General features: G+C 44.7%; 3 protein-coding genes across 3 annotated transcripts in view; 2 read left to right on the top strand and 1 right to left on the bottom strand.

The window, feature by feature from the left end:
• Positions 1-1,145: 1,145 nt before the first annotated feature.
• T265_10472 (hypothetical protein) lies at positions 1,146-2,057 on the top strand (the record flags this gene model as incomplete). The annotated part of the gene is made up of 1 exon (XM_009176852.1): positions 1,146-2,057. One exon carries the CDS (start codon positions 1,146-1,148, stop codon positions 2,055-2,057), a length of 912 nt encoding a protein of 303 aa, XP_009175116.1.
• Positions 2,058-6,841: 4,784 nt separating this feature from the next.
• The window catches only part of T265_10470 (hypothetical protein), a gene marked incomplete at both ends in the record, with an annotated part of 34,526 nt that continues 26,625 nt past the window's right edge, over positions 6,842-14,742 (bottom strand). The window contains 2 exons of the mRNA XM_009176849.1: positions 6,842-7,498; positions 13,595-13,861. Of these exons, the coding sequence (XP_009175113.1) occupies positions 7,127-7,498; positions 13,595-13,861 (639 nt within the window). The remainder of the gene's footprint in view (positions 7,499-13,594; positions 13,862-14,742) is intronic.
• The window catches only part of T265_10471 (hypothetical protein), a gene marked incomplete at both ends in the record, with an annotated part of 5,301 nt that continues 5,124 nt past the window's right edge, over positions 14,566-14,742 (top strand). Inside the window, one exon of the mRNA XM_009176851.1 lies at positions 14,566-14,669. Within this exon, the coding sequence (XP_009175115.1) occupies positions 14,566-14,669 (104 nt within the window). The remainder of the gene's footprint in view (positions 14,670-14,742) is intronic.

Below are 14,742 nucleotides of genomic sequence, written 5' to 3'. Positions count from 1 at the left end.
ACCAACCAGATCTCGTCTTGATGCTGGAACGGCAAGCGTCCCGAATTTAGGGCCAACCTCGAGCGGGCCAGGCTTCTCGGCCGTAGCAGCGCCTAAAGACGTGCGGTATAGTGGGATTCGCGTGGATTCCTGCCTAATACGGATGTACTTCGAGTGTTCAATCTGGTTGCATCCACCATATCTTCATAAGTGTAGTTGTCTTTTGTGAACTCTTGTCTCTTATAAAAGCTTTTACGTGCCTCTTTACCTGGAAGCGTAGGTGTCCGCGGCAAGCCCTCGCCAGTTCACCACACCCAGCGGTGTCATGCAAGAATATTCTCTATTGCCTTTTCTCTTCAACTTGGTGATTGATATACCGCTTGAATCTCCTTTGCCAACCCCTTGCACCTCGGGGATAGAAACACTGCCGGCGCATGCTCTTACGAACAATAAATCCGCCGACGACAATACTGTCTTTGGACCGGACTCTTTAGAAATGCAAACTACTTTAAGTAACCGAAACGGTCGCGCTGCACAGCTGAGAATGCGCTTCACAGCTGAAAAGTGCAAGGTGCGGCTTGAGGATTGGGCGGGATCAAACCCAAATCTATCGGTCATCATCATCTGTAAGAACCGCGTACTCGCCGTGCAGTGATCGGTGTACGAAACTGCGGCAGCTACAACCACTGTACGACGAGTACGCGGTTCTTACAACTGACAATGACAACGGCTACTTTCATCATCCAACTGTAACACCTTTTCGGTGACTAGCTGCTATGTCACCCGAAGAAAGCATGAGGACTGGGATACTGCCAGGTTGCCCGAGTTCAGACAGGGGAAGTCGAGAAACAGAAGTCGCGTTCAAATCACGGACTTTTCTGTCAGTAAATTCGCGCACTAACCACTGAACCATCTCGGTCTTTTAACAAGAAAGTAAAAAATACCGGGGATATTAGCGTGGCTCGGAGATGAGTTAGAATATGTATTCCCTCTAAAAAAAGAACGATCTTTTCCGCAACAACCAGGGTAACTATTTAAAAAACTGCTCTCCTTGTGTAGCTTCCAACTGGTCTATTTTATTTTTCTTCGTTACAGATTCCCCGACTTCCTTCTTTGTGTACATGGAACCCGGTTGAGACAGCGGTTACCGACTGTCGAAACACTCCATGTCCACATCTCTGAAGCATCAAGACTCTAAACTGGATTGCATCGCGTACGAGGAATTTATTTTCGGTGGTCTTGCTTATTCGGCCAGTGTGTTATCCCTGTTTCCTATATACAAGACTATTTTCTTCCAACAGTTAGATGGAATTACTTGGACAGAGGCTTTTAGTCGACTAAAGCATGAGGGAGTGGCCTTGGCGTATCGTGGTGTATTACCACCACTCCTGCAACGTGCTTCTACCGGTGCTGTGATGTTTGGTGTGCAAAGCCTGGCTGAACGCTCGCTCACGCATCATCCTGCAACTTCTCAACTTCCTTTCGGCGTTAACCGTGTTATTGGTGCCGTACTCGCTGGATGTTGTGAAGCTTCCCTGATGCCCTTCGAACGGGTACAGACGTTGTTGCAGAACAAACACAATTTTCCATCTTACAGGAATACTTTCCACACTCTAGGATCTTTGGTAATGACTCATGGTATGAAAGAACTTTACCGGGGTTTTAGCCCCATACTGTTACGGAACAGTCTTGGTAACGCTCTGTATTTTAGTGGTCACAAGTGGCTGAATGATCTTCGCAAACATCGTGCCAAAGAGGGTCCGCTCGAACGAGGTTTGTGGAATTTCGGTCTGGGTGGCTTACTTGGAGGTTTCATTGGCATAGTTACTTTCCCGTTAAACGTCATCAAAACTCGTATGCAATCCACCGTTGGAGGATCTTTCGAATCTACTCGGTCAGCGTTCACATCGCTCATATATCACCGCGACCATCGGCCTGATGTAACTAGGCTTTATCGTGGTCTGTTTGCAAACTTCCTGAGGTCTGTCGCTTCGTGGGGCATCATCACGATGACCTATCACCTCCTACTTGAAATTCATTCTGGTGTACCCACTTCCTCCGACTGCGCCGTTAGGTAAAATGTCATTCTTACGTCTTACTGCACCTCCATTGTAGAAGTTTCACTTAACTTTATTTAACTAATCAGGGATTGGTTAATGAAAAACTTCCCAACTATCAGCTTGACCTATTTCATAGATGCCGTTTTATTGTTTTTTTTCCAATAAAATATGAGTTCACATCCTTATGGCTTCCTCTTCATTGTCTTGGAGGCTTCCGTGTCGGTTTTGTTTGCTTGGGTCCTACTGAGTGGGCTATCTGAACTTCCGACTATTGTCATTCACATACATGGGATTGCCTACTTTGAGTGATGTGGCATCGAACACGACACCGCTCTCACATAGCTCTTCAGAGATGAAACTGTTTTTCATTAAAACCCACTTGAGAAGGATTTCCGAAAACCAAAAATCAGTGCGGTCCTGAAAACTGCTCCTTCACCTTCCGATACAGTTTCCCCAATCATTTTCTTTCGGCTTCTAGAACATCGATGACGTGCAGCAATAACTTAGCTATCGATTGCGTTATCTAGCATAAATTACTGTAACAGGTTCCATGGGCTTAAAGTTACAGACTGGAATCTACAGTTGAGCGGAGTGTGCCAGGTAATTTATGTATTCATATTGCGTTTGAATGGCCTCACCCCTGCCATTTCGCATTCGTTAGTCTTCATTCGTGGAAAAAATAATTTTCCATTTTGTTGGGGAGTGGGGTTTGTACACCTAGATTAGAGATGAACAAGGTCTAGTATGTTATTCTCAACTTTAGTGAACCATTTCTACCACACACTAATGGGTGCTAAAGATAATGAGGGATAACTCAGTTCTGTCGCGTCAAAGAAGGCTCAATGGTGTGTTCTACTAGTTGGCCTTTAAGGGTGTTTTCTTTAGGTCGGGGTGGGGTTGGGGGTGAAAAGGAGGGCTAGTGCGCAGTATTCGCCAGGGATATTCCTACCGTCTACTACCTTCCCATCCCCTAGATCAGTCAAATGGATGGATTATTTGCCAAGTTGGTTCGCATACGTTTCCGTAATATGAAAAGGAGGCATCTACTGCAGGACAATGTAACGCCACCATTCGCCTACGCTGTTCCCTTCAGGTCTGGTCGTTGGCATTGTGCAGCTTATTATGCTTACATTTGGCTGTTGGATTATCCAGTCGTACGACACAACCAGGTTGGCAAGGAAAATTAGTTAGGTCGGCTACTTGCATTTCGGAAACAAGATATTTGTATCTGTGCTAGGAAATTCGTGGTGGACTTTACGAGTTTGAGTAAATGGATGGCAACTGAAACACATGAAGAGCATCTTCCATAGTGAAAAATATTTTTCTACTGCTCAGCAGTATAGCTAAGTAGGAGATATTAGAGTTTTATTAGCGTCATATCGAGAGACGTGGGAACTCTTCCCACAACCGTCCGCAAAGTAAGGGGGCTTTGCGATGTAGATATTTGTCATCCGTAGCCGAACGAAGCCGGCTCGAATGATCGAAAATTAGTTTGGTTTGTCATTAGTTCCAAGTATAAACCTGCCATAAAAAGTGAGTATCGTGGTTCCTCTAAAATGTGAACTGAGTCGGTAACGTATAGATTCCACATACCGAATGTCTTGGTTTATACTTCTATGAGTGGATGGAAGGCGTATTGTCAGGTGACACGACAAGAAAGTTAACAATCATCTGAGTTGGAATATTTTGTGAGTGTTGCAGTCATTGAAAAACCCCTCAAGGAATATGGAGAGAGGGTTCAAATAAGAACGATTCCGTACGCCATTTGCATGCGCAGCCGGATTTTTTCACTCTGTCTTTCGTATACCAACCCCTCATGAGAAAAATAGGTGGAAAGCGAAATTTGGTTTCACGCTGAGATGAAGAATCAGGATTGTGTCGCACAGTTGGGCACTTCGCGTTCTAATGCAGATACCATTCATTCCAACCCGTTTACTTCGTTCCTATCCGGTTAATACTTTTTCTTCTAGTATAATCCACCATGAACTATCATCTATGCTGGCCTCATAGCGCAATAGACCCTTTCTATAGCGTCCGCCTAGACAAGTATTTCCTCGAATGCGGTCGGCTTTTGCTGGTATATTTTTCCATTACCCAATTTACTGATCTAGCCACCAGCACGACCTGCGAATTCGGTCCGATATTCCCTTGATAGCGCTCCGTACTCGCTTACTTACGATATTGAGCACACCTGAAGTGCTGTTAGCCACTTATTTGTTGTATGAGACAGATTTAACTCGAGGCTATGCAACCTTATGCTGCTGCGTCGTTATATAGAGGCTAGGCAGCGGCTCATTAAAGTGAGATAGTCAGTTTCACTGCCTTATCCAGGAGAGTTTCTGGATTCGGTGGCGTCCGGTAAATTTCCTGGTATTTGAACAGTCCTTGGGCTTACAAAATTTTTCCATTTTATTTTCCTGATGGGAGGTCACCGCTCAGTACACAATGTTCTCCGTGGGTGCATCAAAAGGGGCGCATCAGGCGTCTTTTTTGTGCAGACTCCGAGTATCAAGACATCAGATTAGCGAGTGTTGCTCATCAATCTGTCAAGCTATCACTTATTCGCTCACGACGGCGGTTATTTTTGTCACTCGTGTCTCAAATTTGGGCTTATTTTGCCTCCCCTACTCTATAACTGTAATATGAGTAACTTTCCGTGTTAGCCGTGTAGTAAGATTTCTGAGTAACACGAAGCGATTGATCAACATTCATTGGCAGGGAGGTAATATCATAAATTACTATGAAGTGATATTACAAGTCGTTTCTTTCACAGCAAGGACTGGCCTCGATAAATTTGGAGCGTTTTTCGCTTTATGGCTTCGACGAAATTTGCAATTCTGTCACTACTAACTTCATTATTACGCCTTTGAACGAAGCTGTTGCTCAGAATCACCCCCGAATCTTCGTGCATCCCTATAGAGGCCACTTCTTTGGAACTAGATGTTTCATGTCTAATGGCGACTTCCAGCCTTTTAATGGGTTCAGTAATCTACTAGGAAGCGGCCAGACTACAGGGCCTCTCACTATATGTTTCTCCGCAGTTTCGGGACACAGACTTCATTTAAGTGCCATCACCTTCAGTGAGATCCTTTGAATTCGACCGTTGTTTACGCGGCTGGACATGAATCACTTGGTCGTAAAAAAACGAGTAGAACTTGTCTTGTCGCTGTTTTTGGATTAGTTAGCCTAAATCTCGGAATCGCTCAATTTGTACCTATCTCACTTATTCAAAATATGATGCCAAAGCCTCTACGTTCTACAAGTTTCCTAAACAACGATAATGACACGGAAAGCCACAATCTCATGTAGGCATCAGTGACATAATTCGTGTAGTGGAAATAGGTTCTTAGTGCAGCGCACATGTCACTTTGTTCTCCACTCACCTGAATACTACATTCTACGCAACTTACCCCTTGAATGTTAGAAACGTTCCCAGCGAGTGTGTTAGGGAGGGTAGCAAATTCACTTTTGCTGAAGGCTACAGTTCCGGATGGACATTGCATCACCAGGTGTTGCACCGTGTAAGCAGGCTATTCAATACTCAGGTATCAAATGCAGCTTTTATGAATAGTACATTAAAAATTCTCATGAGGAATGGCAAATGTGTGCAGTCTCTATGGAATTTGTTGTCATTGAGGGGGTTATGGCTGACTTAGGGTGCTCCCGAGTCTGACTAGTTAATGAACAGTGGCTGGACAGCCGGACGCTTGATGTGACAATTATGGGGCTTGCGCTCAGCCAGACGGGATGCCGCCTCAAAGCCGTTGACGCAGATGTAAACCCAAAGTAATAGGATCGGCGGGTTAGAATATTGAGACCTTTGCATTCGCGACACTAGATGCATGTTTATAGCCTAAAATCAAGTACTGAATGCGTGCTCCCCAATAAAAAACTGTTGGTAGTGTGAGGAGATTTTGGATTTTTTGTGGTGATTTCGTCTTGTAAGTGAAGCGAATCTATGCTGAAAAGTCGAGAAGCACTGTACAGCTGTACGTGTTGCAACCCTCCACTGTCAAACATACTAAAAAAAACCTGTATTAGTGCATACACCTGATTTGTATTATGGCCATCATCGAAAGTGCACTAATAATTGGTGAGCCCGACTGTGAGCTGAACAGCCAAGTGTGTGGGTGACTGGGTATCTACAGTCACTTGAGACGCTCTCGGTGGTAAGTAGGACCAATGAGAGCATACAAGTTGACATCAGGTACTAACCGTGTTTAGTTGGATGCAAGTGTAATTTTTAGCGAATACGGCACGTTTGAGTTTGTTCCAGGTCCTAGCACCTACAGCAACTGACAAGGCCCAGAAAATTTCAGAAAAGGACTCGGCTGAGTCTTCCTAAGCAAGTTGCAAACGGATGTTTCGCCAAATGAGTACAATTCGATGTTCGAGCAGAACATAGGGTTGATGATAACTCGGGGATTACGCCTACCTTGATGAAGTCCTGCAACGGGCTGTCGAAGGGCTTTCAGCAAACTCATATGTGTAGAGTGACTTTCTGGAGGGCAGTTTGCTGCGATGTTGTTCAATAATGCCGCACAGCTGGTGATGTGGGCTGACCTTCACTAGTAAAGCAATGGCACATTGGGGTCACATGAGAAGGCAAACAATTTGCAGTGACGGTAACTAGATCCTGATGTAATGCGTCCGAAATGCAAAACAGAGTCGGAAGCCCCGGGATTCCCGGACCAGAGATGTCTTGATTTACCAAAAACGTCTACCACCAACTTATGCACTTGAATATGGGAGCTGAGGACCCCTTCCCAATGAATACATGACAAGGCGAAAGTTCCAGACTGCTCGACAGTTTTGGATGATGTGGAAAAGTAAGGCGGAAAGTAGGCAAACAGCTGATTGAGGATATTATAACACAGATGCAAGGCTTGGGATGCAAACTATCCAATCGAAAAGGTGTTAAAAACGACAAAATGTGAGACCAACGGATAAGTCATAGATGAAAACCGATAAAAGAAAACAAACTTCATAAATAGTACCAGGAGGTAGTTGGGTGTCTGAAACACCCAGCTGTTGAGCGGGTTGAGCCACCAGCACTCGCTGGAAGAGCGCATAACTTGAAGTTACAATCATAATAACTCTTTTTCAAACTGAATCTCCTTAAAGTCGGGTTGCGGAGGGGGGAAATAAAAGTGTCTTCGGTTGAACCCAACGTCCAAAACAGCGTTTTCAGCGACACCGACGACAGGATACAAAATACCTTTCATTCCAGTCCACCCTTCCATCGACTGCGCCGACTGCTCATTGATCAAACCGGTAGCAGCTCCATTCACGTAGAACCGTAATTCCACGTGATCGTACGTCAGTCCGAGAACGTTACCCTCTTCTAAAGGGGTTTGGAGGCGCGCCAGTTTAACACCTGAATACCAGACACAGGAATCTTCGCGAACAACCCAGCTCGCTTTGTCGATACCCAGGTTCTCGACTGATGATAATTGGGTCTAAAATCACAAATGGCGATAAAGTTTACGGGTGAGATAAGTGGGACCACTCCAAAGTGAACACAAAAACGCCGCACACTGGACACTCTAGGTTCTTTGGAAGGAAAACATCCCAACTAAAGTTGGCTTGTGTAAGCGCGCCTTTGGGTCAAAACAGCGGAACCTAAATGCGTCCGCTAGATGTGTCCAACACTAGGACGGCGCGCAGCAGCTGACACACACACACACCAGTCCTGCTGAGCTGTGATAAGAGCTACCGATGTAAGATATGATCACATATGGCATATTTTTGCATACTCCGACGACCTTACTTTACACTGTTTGCCCCTTCGTGAGATCACACTGAGATAGACATTGCAAACATTGGTCACCTACTTAAAGATCGGGTAATGAGGACAGACGTTGGGGCACCACCGAGCATCACTGTATGTAATAAGACTTGGTGATCAAGCACTATGTGGTCGGCAAAGAGGGCTGACGACATCTAAAAGCTCACACTTAGTATCATCAAGCAGCGAGTTCCATTAACAGAACCGGACCGATTCTGCTCAAGTTAAACGACAGGAAGGTGGAACGAAAAGCAAACGAGCGAAACTTTTAGCAATCAGGCACGAAAGTGAAGATGGCACACGTTCAACGCATTTCATGTGCGTATGGTGCACCGAAAATGTCCGTCGCACACTTCAATGGGATGATGTAAGTCTATACTGTTGGATGATGCGTGAGGCCACATTATACGGGGGGAATATTCCAACACAGTCATTTTGTCAAACTTTTAAGTAACGAGAGATTTTTCAGCCGGATGTTTGGTGAATGGAAAAGTACTTTTGATTTGATCAGACGCGAATTCTCTCAAAACATGCGAAAGCCGATTCCTTATGGTGTACTTCTTGAAAATATAGCAAACTTTCGAATGGTTTGTTCACCTTGAAGGCTGATGGACTACTGATGTTCCTAGGAGCCCACAGTTGGCTGGTAAACATCATTCTAAAACTAATACAGAACTAAGCTGCCGATGCATGTACACGATATTACAAACAAGGTAACTATTATGCGGCCCTGCTTGGACAGTAAGGGGTTCGAGTCTGACCAAAGCCTTCCGTGATGATATAGTTTTTGAGATTAACAACAGTTTCACACGGTCCTATCGTGTCTTGTTGAGGGTTGGGTATCCATTATGGGCTCACACACATGTACTTTAATAGGCAGCCAAAATTAGACAGACGAGTATGTTGATATGTTTCCACAAGACAAAGTAATCATGAAAGCGAGCCTGATTTTCGTTGTTTGTTGTTTATTTCCGTCATTTTTGAAATCCGGATAAGCCGCATTGCCCTTGTACAGAAAAAAAGTGTGTTTGGCTAGGAATATTCTACGGAACATCGACCGCAAATATAGTGAAAAGGACAATTTTCAATTTATGGTACGCTAGCCGAGTTGCTGTCGAGGTGAATCAAGGGTTGTTTGGTACCGATGAGCAAACAAAACCTTACGCTCCTTCTGACGCAGTATCAGCTTTAGCTCAGGAAGTGCTTGGCTTGCGACCAAATGAATAAAGTTAGTTTTTTCGCTACTCAGACCTCTGTAGGCTACCCAGTTTTCATTCGAAACTATCGACTAATTAGCATACTGTGTAACTACTGGGACACATGAAGAATGAAGTGAGAAATTCGCAAAACGATTCTATTCAGCTGTACTTTTGCAAACTGAAAATAGAGAGCAAGCCATAAGCCTGTGACTGCTCAATCAACATTGCACTAGTCGGTTGCTACCGTCGTGATTGCGAAACATCAAGAAAGTGATTGAACACAGGCGGCCTTCGGTATTATTGCTTGCTGTAACTTGGTTCACTCCAGATGAGACAGTTTCTGGCGATACCTAGGGCTTAGTTCGGAGTCCACTGTGGTCAGATCTGACACCATAGGTAGCTGCTTTTGCATTCAACTTTCTACCATGGATTTAAGGTATCAAGCGTTTAGGAAGAACTAAAAGGAGAAATTTATTCGCTCAGATATTGAAGTGTGTGGGTAAGAAATAATGTTGTCAACAAGCTCCAATGTAGGCCATCTGTTTGAATGCGAACCCGAACACTGCATCCAAAAGCACAAACAAACCGAAAAATGCTTATCAAGACTGGTTTGAAGTCGTTCGATGAATCAGTCGAGTTTGTGCGGAAGGATGGATTTATTCTTCACTTTCGTCCCACTAACGTTGGATAGACTGTGTGGTCGTGCCATTTCACTCATCTAGCATGAACAGACTGAGTGTGAAACTTAGACACGAAGTTCTGCTTTTATGAGCTAACTCACCGACAAATGATTGTGCCCGGGTTCGACTTATCGGACTGAATGAGACAATATGAAATGAGTGAACTTGTGCCATTCTCAACTGTGATAACCAGATTTTCCTACCGCATTCTTAAGCTGAGAGCCGTAATCACAGTTCAACGACGTTTAAACGAAAAAGAAGAGTCCCCGCGGATGGAGCACAGCATGTGCGCCATTTCCCTTGTTATTACACTACCTATGTATGCCTGAAGCAGGAGGAAGCTTCACAGTGATTGTCTGCATGGAGTAAACGAAGTAGAGATAGCAGACATCAACTTAGTACCGGCCGTCGTCCAATCAATATGCAAAGCTTTCTAGTGCACGGAATCACCGGTTACAAGAAATATCTCGCAACAGGAAAATCCACACACAAAATGACGTCAAGACAATATGGGGCATTGCCAGTGGTGAAGTGCACACTACATGAATCTCCAACACGGAACAGAAGAATATCTCGAGAATAACCTTCAATTCTGTGTGTTATTCCGCCTAGTGTTACGCAACACCTTAAGTTTCGATGCGTTCTACAAATCAGCAATTTACACTCACCCTGCATATGAGCCCGTCAGTCAAAATCGTTTATTAACTTGATGACAGCAATTAAAAAGGGGTAATTATGGTTCACAAACCAAAATAAAAACCGAAGAGAATTTGCTCGTGCTCACACGGCACACCTAATAATAATAATAAAAGTAGTGACTAAACAAGAACCACGGTTTTGTGGCGGATAGCTGAGCAAAATGCAGCCAGTGGAAAGTAGGCGCATCAATCGACTGGCGTGTCCCGAACTTTCTGTCCTCAAATCAGATGATATTCTCACAGGAACAAGGTGTAAGCCGATGATGGCAAGGTACTGGTTCAGTTGTAACAACCTTTCTATGCCTAGCTAACAGGCTACCCAAAAGAAGCACGAGGGCCGAGATATTGCTCAAGCCTAGACAGGGACAGTCGCGATGTGGAGGTCGGATTCCAAATACGGACCTTCCGGTCAGTAATTTCGCGCCTTAACCACTGAACCATCCCGAGCTCATTTTCGGGAAACATCACACAGTGATGTGTGAGGAAGATGCATTTTGAGGGGGAAATCGCATTTCATTGCGAGAGAACTAGCAGGAGATAAAACTGTCCGGCAGCGATCTGCTCTGAATAACCGAACATCACGTCGATTGGACGGACGAACAGAGTACGGAGCCAACGAAGACATGACCTGATAGGACAGTGTCAGCCAATTAGGATCGAGCCTTTATAGCTCGGTGCTTGTTGCCACTTTACAGGTCAAATTCCAGTGTGACCTTGTGGAGAATTATGTGATTAGCTCTATGGATACAGTTGTAATAATTTTCTCTTTTCCCCATAAAGGGGTGACTCAAACTACCGCACCTTTTGATAAACCATAGTGGGTGGAAGAGGAACCCACAATGGGGTTGCAAGGCAGTCTGCAGTACACAAAACCGATTGCAGTGATATGAGAACTTCATTATGCAAAATGAAGCTCAGGTTGAAAAATGTTCCACGGGTTCTTTCTGCGTCGTTACGCATTCCACCATTCAAGCACACGGCTTCCGCGTGTTTACAGAAACAAGATGTTTAGTATGAGCAAAGTGAAACCTCACCTACAAGCGCCGTCAGCTCGATAAGCGCAGTACAAGCACAGATCGAAGACAGTGAACCAACAGAATGTCTGGCTTTCGAGAAAGGCTCATAGCAAGAAAATCAGCAGCCTAATAGCCATACCATACAAAATGCTCTATGGTATGGGTTTGATAGCCCGTGATGATGTCAAGTATAGGCACTGGGGAACGTCTGGACTAGGATCTGGAGGCAAAACAGAAACGCGGTTCTGCAACAGAGTAAACGAGAGCCGTCATCTATAAACCTGACTCAAACCCTCAGCTCTTGTGCCGGGAAACTTTTGGGGAGTGTAAAATGTGCAAAGTGGCCGTCTTCATGTTTTGACTCATTCAAAAGGCATCGACATTTCAGCCGCGGATTTAACCTAGGCTGTGCTAAATAACTGTTGGGATTTCCAACATTGGATGAAACGAGTCGAACACCGTCAACCTAACTAAAAGAATCTCCAAAAGTTCAGCGGACAGCAAACACTGCGTGAAAGTTTGCAAGGGTAATCATCAGTGCTCATACTGTTGTAACGGTTTAGAGTAACGATATGACTGGGGGATGAGAACGTGTGAAATACGTTTGGTTAGAGAACGCAGCTGTATGATGTTTGGCCTCTGGCGACCAGGATCTAACGTGATCCAACAGCTCGGCAACCATAGACCAAGACGACGTGCGACCTCAGTAAAATGAAGCGGGTTGATCTTTTAATGAGCCGTTTGTATGTTGAAATATTGGATGCAGTGTGACCAAAGCCGACCCACCCAAATAGAAATGAACATCAAGGTACTGCTGTTTGCTGACTGTATAATCTTACTCACTCACAATCCCTACAAAGCTTGTGGCCAAAGGAGCTACGTGCATCTATTACCAAGGAGGTCAGACTTACGGGAGATACGTTTAGTGTACTGTACTCGGCTGTACACATATTGATCACAGAAAAATGCACGCTGTGGAATACTGTTTTAGGACATTAGGACAAGCTAATCAATTACTGAGACCGGAAATCCGCGCACGCACTGTCCAGAATCCGGAATAGTGGACAGCGGTCGGTCGTAACTCACCATCCTCCGATCGTTAACAATAAGACGAGGAGTTGTAAACATTTGCGATGACAATCAATGGATTCTGCGTCAGACTATAGTTCACTTAGTCGAGAGTATGGTAGACGCCACTCAGGCCAACTCAACCGATGGCGTTGTTCATTGATAAACGTGGCCCGTGTGTGTTGTAAGCTTGGGCACAACGGAAAACAGACGAACTAAAAATAAATTATACGACTATGGCACACGTATTCACACGTGTGGCGCACGTATGTTGCAGAACCCATAGTAAACGGAGAGTTGAGGCACTCTCGACGTGCCTAGATATATGCAAAGCAAGTAAAAGGTAGGAATGTATCTTCCCTATCGAGAGCTCTCATCGCAACTTCTGCGCTATCCAGATTAGAACAGATAAGGTCATCTACATAGAACATTCCGATTCCCGAGGGTAGTTGACGTTACATTAAAACTACATGCGTTTTGGGGTGCAGAAATCAATTTCCGTAAAACACCCCAAGTCGGTTGATCAGACATAGCACACGCATCGCAGCACCAACAAAACCTCATTTACTGTCTAGACCGAACGCCAAGTTCACTCAACCTGTAGTAACACCTCCAGGATACGTGTGAGTACATCGCAATCAACAGAGAACGAAGATGAACGTTCCACGAACTCAGCAAAACTTCGGATGAATCTTCTCCTATTCCTCCGCTTGCTGGATACAATTGAGAAAACCTGTATACTTCATAGAAGCCCCGCTCATCGTCCCAAGCCTGGCGCAGCCGACCTTTCCTCTTTGAACCAGAGATAGACCATTTGGCATCCCACCCTAAACCATTCAGTAGGGCAGGCTTACTTTTCACGCTCACCTGCTAACGAAAACGACTACCTGTTCATTCTCAAGAGAATTATAATCAAGCGCTGAGCCGACAATCGCTTGGTTTATCGCGGGATATCGTGTTAAACAACCGCCTTTGAAAGCTGCTGCCATAAGCAGCAAAAACTGTGTACGGTCAGGGAAGGAACACATGCGTCTGGAAAGTGAACTGCGTGAAAGGGAGACTGGACCGAGTACGGTAGCCATGGAACATGCCATACGAAAACCTACCTTGGAGCTACACAAACCAACCGCCCAGCGTCCAGTACATTGTATCTTCACTTCGAAATAAGCTTTGTCCTGCAGAATTGGAACTACAGACCGTGCACATCCATGGCCACAAATGCGCAGACAATTTTTAAGCAGGACCACTGTTGGGCCTGCACTTGAAAGATCAAGCTTGACTTCAGGTAGTGGTTCTCTAGGAGCTGATAGATTAAACTCGTCGTCGGGGAAGTAGGTCAGACGTTGGCAGCAGCCGAGGAAATCAAAGAAAGGCTGCAACAAAGGAGAATGTAAAATCGGGTGAGGGACATCAAACGAAGAACAAAAATGTCTTGCTTCCGATATATAAAAATGCGCAGTGAAGTTTGAAGAACCACCACGTTCACTAGATGGTGTTATAACAATTCCTTCGGAACTGTTACTGAACCTCTGATCATCTGAAGACCCAAATACAAGGAGCAGTGAAATGATTGCACTGGAATTGCCCAATATGTGACAGTCAAGTAACTAATGATTGTTAAGTTGGTCGACTTGCTTAATTTATGCTACACTGAATTGCTGGGCACATCATGACGACTGTGCCAACTGGCTTTCAGCAGATAAGTGGGCAAAAATTAGTGAACATGTTCTGATAGGCCTCTGATCTTAGCAAGAGACCTGTAGCAGATCCACTTACGCGCTGAAAAACTGCAGTCCCGGTGTTCATTCGTCGATTTCACCGGTCGCCAGTTCACAGTCTTCACCCAAATCGTACGTCCCAAACAATGAAGCTAGCAGACAAGATGACGTCGGTCGGCGCTGATTTGATTCCATAGTTTAGGAACCATTAATGTCGATTTCAGAAGAATCCCATCCGAACTTGTAGCTGCCTAGACATGGGTAAAATATTACGTACGAACCATTTCCATGCACATCAGCATACGCGCATAACACAAAAAATTTAGCGTTGTGATATCTACCAGCCACCATCTCTGACAATGTCTCCAGCCAAGTATAGGAGCAGCCACGGGGAACAAGTCTTTGAGGTTCGTGCACTGACTTCATCAAATACGCCTCCATCAGAGCTAAAACAATCACCAAGGTATGTGGCATTTTTGAAAACGTTGGTTTGGCATATATATAATATATATATATATATATATATATATATATAT

The sequence above is a fragment of the Opisthorchis viverrini genome (assembly GCF_000715545.1).
Source record: "Opisthorchis viverrini unplaced genomic scaffold opera_v5_368, whole genome shotgun sequence".
Taxonomy (NCBI): domain Eukaryota; kingdom Metazoa; phylum Platyhelminthes; class Trematoda; order Opisthorchiida; family Opisthorchiidae; genus Opisthorchis; species Opisthorchis viverrini.
The sequence above is the reverse complement of the archived record's forward strand: the minus strand, read 5'-3'. Positions and strand labels throughout refer to the sequence as shown.